This window comes from Dermochelys coriacea, chromosome 1 (assembly GCF_009764565.3).
Source record: "Dermochelys coriacea isolate rDerCor1 chromosome 1, rDerCor1.pri.v4, whole genome shotgun sequence".
Taxonomy (NCBI): Eukaryota; Metazoa; Chordata; order Testudines; family Dermochelyidae; genus Dermochelys; species Dermochelys coriacea.
The window spans coordinates 59,188,928-59,198,452 of record NC_050068.2 but is presented as its reverse complement, the minus strand read 5'-3'; the positions used below and the strand labels follow the sequence as shown (position 1 = coordinate 59,198,452).

General features: G+C 43.5%; 1 protein-coding gene across 17 annotated transcripts in view; it reads left to right on the top strand.

Annotated features, from left to right (window-relative positions):
- Positions 1-221: 221 nt before the first annotated feature.
- LRCH1 (leucine rich repeats and calponin homology domain containing 1) overlaps positions 222-9,525 on the top strand; it is a 236,316-nt gene continuing 227,012 nt past the window's right edge. For 4 of the 17 annotated variants that reach the window (XM_043500596.1, XM_043500580.1, XM_043500588.1 and 1 more), the window contains exon 1: positions 228-605. In XM_043500596.1, coding sequence (XP_043356531.1) covers positions 383-605 — 223 coding nt within the window. In that variant the 5' untranslated portion in view covers positions 228-382. Of the gene's footprint in view, positions 606-9,525 lie in introns of all 17 variants that reach the window. The other 13 variants (XM_043500535.1, XM_043500575.1, XM_038410395.2 and 10 more) reach the window with 6 other exon arrangements.

The window sequence follows — 9,525 nt, the reverse complement described above, 5'->3', positions numbered from 1 at the left end:
CCTCGCCCGGGCTGCGCTGAACTCCGGCGCTCAGACGAGTCCCAGGAGCGGGTTTATTTGTAAGACGGGGGTTAATGACGGGGTGTTTCCTGAGGCGGGCAGGACCGCTTCGGAGCAGGCTCGCCGGGCTGCGGCCGGCAGGTGGCGCTGGGCCGCCGCGCCGCTGCCTGAGCCGGGCCCGAGGAGGGGGCAGCCGGCGGGACATGCGCGCTGGGCCGGCGCCGCCTGGCAAGCGGAGAAGGAGCGCTCGTCCCGGCCGCTGCTTCCGCGCCGTGCTGCGCCCTGCCGGCCCCCTGCCTCCCCGGCAGCACCGCGGGCCGCTCCCGGTCCCCAGCGGCCCCCGCGCACCCAGCGAGCCGCGGCCAGCGGCCAGGCCGGGAAGATGGCGACGCTGGGAGGCGAGTCTCAGGCTTTCCCCGCTGGCCTGGCGGCGGCCGGGGCGCTGCACCCCCCGCAGCTCGGCTACAACCTGCCGCTCAGCCGCGCGCTGGAGCGGGCGCTGGAGGAGGCGGCGCACTCCGGGGGGCTCAGCCTGAGCGCCAGGAAGCTGAAGGAGTTTCCGCGGGGCGCGCCCGGCCACGACCTCTCCGACACCGTGCGGGCAGGTGAGCCGGGGGCGGGCGTCCCCCCAGGCACCCCGCCTCCTCCCCCTCGCTCCCCCCTCCCCGCGTGTAACCCCCCCTCCGCCCGGCGACGGGCACCCCTCGCTCCCCCCTCCCCGCGTGTAACCCCCCCTCCGCCCGGCGACGGGCACCCCTCACTGCCCCCTCCCCGCGTGTAACCCCCCCTCCGCCCGGCGACGGGCACCCCTCGCTCCCCCCTCCCCGCGTGTAACCCCCCCTCCGCCCGGCGACGGGCACCCCTCACTGCCCCCTCCCCGCGTGTAACCCCCCCTCCGCCCGGCGACGGGCACCCCTCTCTCCCCCCCCTCCCCGCGTGTAACCCCCCCTCCGCCCGGCGACGGGCACCCCTCTCTCCCCCCCCTCCCCGCGTGTAACCCCCCCTCCGCCCGGCGACGGGCACCCCTCGCTCCCCCCTCCCCGCGTGTAACCCCCCCTCCGCCCGGCGACGGGCACCCCTCGCTCCCCCCTCCCCGCGTGTAACCCCCCCCTCCGCCCGGCGACGGGCACCCCTCTCTCCCCCCCCTCCCCGCGTGTAACCCCCCCTCCGCCCGGCGACGGGCACCCCTCTCTCCCCCCCCTCCCCGCGTGTAACCCCCCCTCCGCCCGGCGACGGGCACCCCTCTCTCCCCCCCTCCCCGCGTGTAACTCCCCCATGTGCCACCGGCACTACCCATACCTACTGAGGCCTCCCAACATGCACCCTTCTAAGACAAGTATCTTCTGCATGAAACCCACTCTCTACATGTACGCTCCCCCATATGCACTCCCCCTCCCCTGAGAGCCATCCACCCAGGGGGCAGGCCCCCCTGCCATGCACTATCCCAGAGCGTAGTCATGCATCCACAACCCACACAGTGGCTTATACCCATTTCCTCCATGTAGCCTCTATGTAGATCAGTAATTCATCCCTTAGTATGGGGATATATTCCACAAACCCTTCATAACCCTGCCCCTCCCCCATACGTTTGGGCTACCTATTCACACTCTTGCATATGCCCAGTGAAGTTGGTTGTGTAGTGGTGCTGCAGCTGGTGGGGAGTGGGTGACTACCCACCCACATAGACTCCTGCTGCTGGGGGACGTAAATACAGGTTGAACCTCTCTAGTCCGGCACCCTTGCGACCTGACTGGTGCTGAACCAGGGAATTTTCTGAACTATGGGAGATCAATGCAGGGTCGCCATAGGCGCAGGAAGTAGGGTGCCAGTGGCTCTCCATAGGCAGCACCCCCAGGCTTTGCACCCAGCATGGCTTCCCAATCAGGGGCTTCGATGCCTGCCGGGGGTCCCAGCCGCTGGCACCAGGTCTTCCCCCTCCCACCCGGATTTTACATGCCGCGAATCAGGAGTTCGTGGCACTCCAGAAGTGCTGGGAGGGAGGAGGAGGAGTTGGTAAGCACAGGGCTGCTGGCGTGTGAGAAGGAGGGAGCTTGGCGACAGTGGATGCTCTGCACCTAGTAATTTTTCCCCATGGGTGCTCCAGCCCTGGAGCACTCACTGAGTCAGTACCTATGCTGGACCACAGATGTTGCCAGACCAGGGAGTGCTGGATTAGAGCGGTTCGACCTGTACCTACACACATTTGGGGTTACGTACATCACCTGCATACTTACCCACTCATACACACAAGGGCACATACACCTATACCTATTGAGGCCCACATAACCACCCAGTATTGTATCCACACATTGGGATCACATACATTTCTATCTCTCCTGCAGAGAACAAGCACTATAATTTTTTTCATGAAGAAGGAGTATGTATCTTTTTTAGACCCAGACCAGGTTTCACCTTTAGTAGTTCCTTAGCTTTGTCTGTGGTGGCTGCTGCTGGTGACTGGTTCTCAGAATGATTAGTTTCAGTGCTTCAAGGGAGTTGTACCTATGGAATAGGTGAAATATATAATAGGAAATTTATACATATATTAATTATCATCCTGGATCAGACAAATGATCCATCCACTCTAGTATTTTGTCATTGATAGTAGAAGATGCAAGAAACCCTGTAGCGGATAACTTGTTTGTAGAGGAGTTGGTGTTTGGGCTGTCCTTTGAAGCATTGGGGTTTACATCCTTCCTGTTCACAGCATAAAACAAAACCCAATCCTCATTTTTTTTCAAATATATCTAGCCTTGTAAATTTCTAATCTTTATTTAAATCCTATTAAGCTATTGGTCTTTGGGTAGCAATGAGTTAATTAGGTATTGTGAAATCACTTATGTATTGACCACACATACCTGTAATATTTGTATATGTATCGTGTGTGTGCATGAATGCACAAATGTTTACATGCGATGTATACAGCATTTAATGTACACTGTTACGGGTATTACATGTACATGTTTGCCATAGGCTTACGCTTCCTAAAAAAATTGTTTAGTTGAAGTTTGTATTTAAAAAAAAAATCATTTGAACATACTGGTTTGAAGCTTTTTATGTGCTGCAGTGTGGGTATGTACTCTTGTAACATTTTAACTAGGTAATATGTTTGCAGAAAACACAACATAGAAGGGGATTTTCATCCTGATTTTGCTTGATATACATGGAGTTTACAGAAGCAGTCTGTATCTTGATTTTGAAAGAGCAGAGTTTGCTCTTTATGATATGTCTTTGTAACCTGATCCTTTTTAGGGGAGTTACTTTAATTTTTTTTAAATACATATCTGCATATCTTTACAGCATGTTGTAACCTGTTAAAGTGAACAGCCTGTTTTGTGAGTTATGTCATGGGTTGATATTTCTGGAGGGGCAGTCAGTTGTTTCACTAGTTGCTTTACAAAAGCAGAACATATGAACAGTTGGAGGATATGTATGACCAGGCCATCTAATTCTTACAGAACATTTTTGTGACTAATTTTTGTCTCACCCTCCTTAAATGTACATTATGTAAGTACAATGCTCTTTTGCAGCAGTTATGTTGTACTTATTAAATTTTACTTTTACCTTTTGGCAGATAATCACTTCGACTTTCTTTTTGGAGTACTTCAACTTTGGTGCTTGTTTTAAAATTCATAGCCCAGGGAGACAGGAGCTTTAAGCTCAGAGATGTGAGTAATAGGGGACTTGCAAAGAAGTAAAACCTTGTCTGCACCCTGGCAGCATCTTCCTGGGATCAGAGATTTCTCAGTTGCACATTTCTTAACATAAGTTTTCAGCAAAATCTGAAACCACAGGTACCTTATAATAAAAGATTCTCAAGGGTGCTTCCTGAACATGCTCCCTGTGTTTTAGCCAGGTATAATGAAATGTAAGCTGCAAAGTGTGACTAATGTAAATAGCCTAAGCAAAATATTTCTTAAGTTCAAATTTCATCATGGATGTTTTTCTTCAGCAAAATGTGGGACTGTATAAAGAACTCAAATTGCTTCCTATATTTTTGGAAGCTTATGGCCAAGATAGAAAATGCAAAATACAGATAATTTTTTATGACATCCTTTAGATGCAATTAGGGCACAGAGTATTAGTAAAATTTATTCAAATGTTTTGGCTGAAAATGGTGCTGAAAAATGTCTTTGCAGAATGGAAGTATATAAACCATCTGTGTCACGTGCATGTATATTTACAAAGTTTTTATTGTTTAATGTTGGTAAAGAACTTATGCAAAGATTGAGGTTGCTTATCGTCAACTTTATTGTACCAAGTTTCCTTAAGTAAATGAGGTTACTAGATGAAATATCATACATAAAGAGTAAAATACCCTCAAGTGTTTTCTTAAAGGTACATATTTTGGTTAAAAATCATATTTAAAGAAACGAATATCCTTATTTATGTAGTTAAACAACCCAGACTACTAGAACTGGAAAATTTTGGGTTTTTTTTCCTTTTGTGTTTTGCTTTTGTTTTACTTGCTTGTCACTCAAATTGGATAATGAAAATAGACTCTAGTCATTTTCACTTCCTGACTATCCTTCACCAGCACAATGTTTGGTTATAAGCATTTGGGGTAATGCTCAAATCAAAAATCCACTTCTCATTTTAAATCAAACATGGAAATTTAACTTTTTAAAGCAGTCTTGTGCAAAAAACCCCCCAAGTCTTCTAGATAAAATGAACTTCTGAGGGCTAACTAGTTGGCAGTATTCCTTTAATACTCCTTTTTAAAAATGCTTGTAAATGCATGGATTTAATTTACAGGGTTTCTAACATCTAACAAAAAATCGACATCTAACAAAAAATCATAACTAGTATGAAGTATTCTAATTACATAACATTTTTATATGAAGATTGGTCTTGATATTTATATATCTTTAAAAATGACTCAAAGTTGGTTTTTTACCACTCTAAACTTGTTTTAGTAGATATTGCAGAGAGCTCTTTAAAGCAATATTCAAAGCTACCTTTACTCACTATGGGCATACCTGCTCCTACTGAAGTCAATGTCAAAACTCCCATTAAAGTCAACTCTCACTGCAGTAGGACTAGACTCCAGGTATGAATGAGAATCCGGTATAAATGTGCAATATTAATATGAAGGACAATAGAACTAAGGATATTAAATAGGATGTATTTTTGAAATATCTGAAAGTGTTCTTCATTTGAAAACTATTAAAGGTCTAAACAATTTAAAATTATTTAATATACTGCTATTCGTTTGGGAATTTTTCTGCTTAAGAACTGAATGAGTCAGTAAACTGAATTTTCAGGTTCTTTATTGGATGTGAAGTATTCAGGGATGTACATTACAAAAAGCCTTTTAGGGCATAGCAAAGTCTCTCTTTTTATATAAAGTTTCTGGTTAGATTTTCTAAACCACATTAGTGTGGCTGCATTGCACAAGAAGTTTCAAAAATAAATGCTATTCTTATCACTTGTATTACAGACTGGATTATGCAAAAGACAGTGGCACACTAATCATATACTTCTAGAGTGAGTATGTAATTATATTCCACACAACCACTGGGAAAGCTAGAAGCATATTAGTTTATAAAAAGAAAAGTTACTTTAGATGTGCAACCATGGCTGTGTCTGTCAGTTACTATAACCTCTTCTTGTGAGTCTTGACTATATTTCTGGAGACTGCAAACCTTTTCTTGTGTAACTAATACCCATATGATCCCATTGATTTCAGTGTAAGGATTGCACACATGAATAGGATTACTTGTGTGAGTAAAGGAATGCAGGAAGTGGGACTTGCTTTTTTAAATTGGTTAACAAAACCATTTAAAAAAGGTACAAAACTATTTAAACATAGTTACTAGGCTAATTTGGAACAGGTGGAAACATGATTTTTTTTTAAGTTGCTTAAAATTCTCTGTAAATCAGCAGGACTCTATACCATGTTTTTAAAATGGTTATTCCCGTGCAATGCTGCCCAGGCAAAACCATTAATTTGAAACTATCTTCAAATAACTAAGTTACAAGAGGAAATGTGATTTTGCTTTCTATATTCTCTTATGATGACTGGGGCTGCTCACACTCACCCTCTGTTCCCTAGGAGATCGATTTCAAGTGTTCTTTATTGAGCTTTTAATGAGCACTTTTGATTGAAATCTGACATATAAGAGTTTGGCTCTGAGGATTCTCTTCTACAGAATCTCAAAAATGTATTTTTGATGGTTTTTATTATAAATTTTAAATATGTTAAGGCTTAACAAGTTCTACATTGCTTTTCATTTGAGTTTAGTCCAAGATGATGCTTGTTAAACCACAATAATTTGTAGTACTTTTTGTAACCCTTCTTAGAAGTTAGCTCCACTCCTTAGATGAACTGACCATTTAATTTTTTTCTTATGTTGAAACTGGTTTCAGTTATCCATTAATTAAAAATGTTTCCCCACAAAATCAGATTTCCCACAGCTTCTTTTTATAAAAACTATACACATTTAATTACTTTAATTTATTCTGATTAATTTCCTCCTTTGCTATCCTAGTTGCTCTTCACAATGCTCTGTTTCTGGTAATTTTGCTAATTAGATCACTAGATGGTCAGTCAACTCCATTTAAGTTGGATGTAGGTTGTTCTGGGGAGGAGTAAACAATCAGACAATCCAAATAAAAACCCATTTTCCCCAACCAGCTTTCTCTAAGATTTTTGTTGAATAAGTTATAGGGGCGGAAAAAAAAAGTATGGATATTTGATAGGTCCTATTCACTTCCTCTCTGGCTTCCTTCCCTTTCCAAATACCCACTCTTCTCCACTCATCCAGAGAGAACATAATTATTGCCCTGAATGGACACTGAATAAAATGAATAAATTGGGCTTTGCACAAAAAGCTTCATTCAACAAAAATTACTGTAATTTAATCAAATTATAAGAGTATATGGCAAATTATAATCCACCACATGATAATATAAAAAAAATCAAACTTTGTATAAAACCAAAATAAGAATGATTTGAGCAAGAGCGTTCACATTTCAGGAATTAATCATAAGACTGATAGTGCATCTGTGATTTTCTCTTATGCCTAGATGTTTGATGTTTAATCCTTTTACTGCAGGTTTCTTACGTTTATTTAAGGCCTTTTAACCTTGCTCCGTGTAGCTTTTATATAAATATTACTCTAAATTTATTGGAACAGTGAGGGGAGGGAAGTTGAGAGAAATAAATTATGATTATTACAGAGCCATCAAAACCAAAGCTTAAGGGAAATACAGAAATGTATAAAGTGGAAAAAATCATATCAAGTAAATAAATGGAAGTCCAATATTGTTTGCCCAACTGTCAAAACAGTATTGCTGTTTTAGACTGAAACGTCTTGACATTACTTTTAGTCTAGACAGTCCTGTATCAACATCTTAAGGTTTCTTTTTTCTGAAGGGCTATCTTTCATAGAAGATCTTTCAGTATAAAGGAGCCATTTGGAAGTAAAAAGGCTGCTAGTGATTTGTAATCACAGCCTAGCCCTTTTGAAGTAATTTTCCTTTTCGTTTGGGGCCCATGGTAGATGTCCTCCCTTCAGGTTTTGGGACCCCATAAATGTCAAGGCGAAACAAATCCTTTTTAAAAAGTACCTATTAGACCTTTTTGTTACTGAGCCTTGAATATTTTGTAGTACAAGCTGATGGCTAATGTTTAAAGCTTGTCACAGATTTCTCCCCCCTCCCCTCCCCCCCAATAACACCTGTGCAAGTCCCTCTTACATTCTCCTACAGCTAGCCTTTGTGACCATGTTACTTCCTCTTTTGGGACAGACTCCAGATCACTTTGTGGTCAATTTTTTTCCCATCTGTAAAATGAGGACAATAATAGGTAATATCCTCACAGTGACTATGTAACTATTAATTAATCAATGCTTATAGAGTGCTGTGCTAAATATTAGAATTAGAGGAAGGTGAGGAGACGGAGAGACAGTAGAGCACAGGAAGGACCAAGTGTGAGAGAGTGAAATGAAAATTTGTGGAAGTGCAAGGTATAGAATAAAAGGAAGAAAGGCAATGAGGCAACATAATGTGGGCCTGAACGGGAGAATGGTTATGAGTATGAATGAAAACCAGCTTTTCAAAGAAAACAGCATTAGAGAGTAATGACAGAAAATTCATGAAGATGGATAGAATGGAAGAAGAGAAAAGAGAATAAAGAATTGGAAGAAGTAAATAAGCAAGAAGAGACCTACGTAAGTTTGACTAGTTGAATTTTATATTCTGAGAGAAATCTTACATCTCTAAATTAGAAGAAAGAGGGTGGGATTTTGAGCAGTTAAGTTATGTTAATATTGTTGGCTATTTAGGATTAGGTAGTCCAACACTGGAGACAGAGAAAATAACACAAAATTAACAGGTGAATAATGCATTTATGTGCAGGCATGTCCACTTAATTCTAATTTTAAAATGTTGACAAGTATATATTAAAGCCAGCACAAGAAGCAGGAGAGAAAGCTGATGGTATTACTGATATTTGTAAAAATGGAAATTATTCTCTTCCCAAAACCCTAAGGCTGGTCTTGTATGTAGTAGGATGACCACATGAAAGGATGGAATGGCATAAGATGCTGATGCCACCTCTGTTCCTAACTGTACTCTTGCTGACCGCAGCCAGTGGTTTTTGCTCACTTTTTGGGAGACTAGTCCCTGTGTCCACACCTTTGAATTCCACTCCCCATTCCAGCCTCCTCAAAGGTCAGAGTTTAGGATTCTTTTGTAAATATCGATGTAATAGGGTCATTGATGGGCTCAGAGGCCTAGTGGTTAGCATCCACCCAGTAATGGAGGCAGTGATGAGGGAGCCCAGGCCCTAGGAGGATCAACAGCATTTGGCCTCGGGGGAGAAAGGGTCCTCTGAGTTACCTTCCCTGGGTCATTTCCTACCACTGCTTTCCTTCGTCAGCTTCTGGTCCCAATTAAGGTAAAAGAAACCAAGCTATTAGCTACAACAGGGCTCAGCATATAGACCTGTTCCCTCAGGGAGGCTTTTCCAGTGCCTTTGGCAGGAGCCTTCAGGATGGGTCTGTCTTTCTTTCGAGGCTCACCCTGCTAAATTGGGTTGATCCCTTTTAAACCCCTCTGGTTGCAGCAGCCTCTTCAGGGCTGGAAGGGGAGGGCTACCTGCGCCCAATATGGTCTTTTAATTCTTTCTGGCCAAATGTGGGGCTTGTAAACTGCATTACATTCCATTAGTGCCAAATAAGCCAGTTAGCTCAAATAAAGAAAGGTTTGTTTGACATTGAAAACAAAATTTTAAAAAATCAGTACTTAAAAGCTAGGTTCAGTTAACAGTATTGCAATATTGAGAGACCTAGCCTAGCTAGCCAGGCTGGCCCTTGTAGTTAGAATTTATTAAGTAGAGTTAAACATCTGTCGCTGAGAGGTAAGTGTTGCTCTTGCAGTTAACAAGCTGAGTTCTAGTCAGTTTGAGTTGTCCTAGTTTGTTGGCTGCATGTGGCTCCTCCTTCAGGGATTGGGAATGTGGGTGCCAGGCCATCCTCCCTGAGTCCCAAAATATTGGCAGTCCTCTGATCAAACAAATCT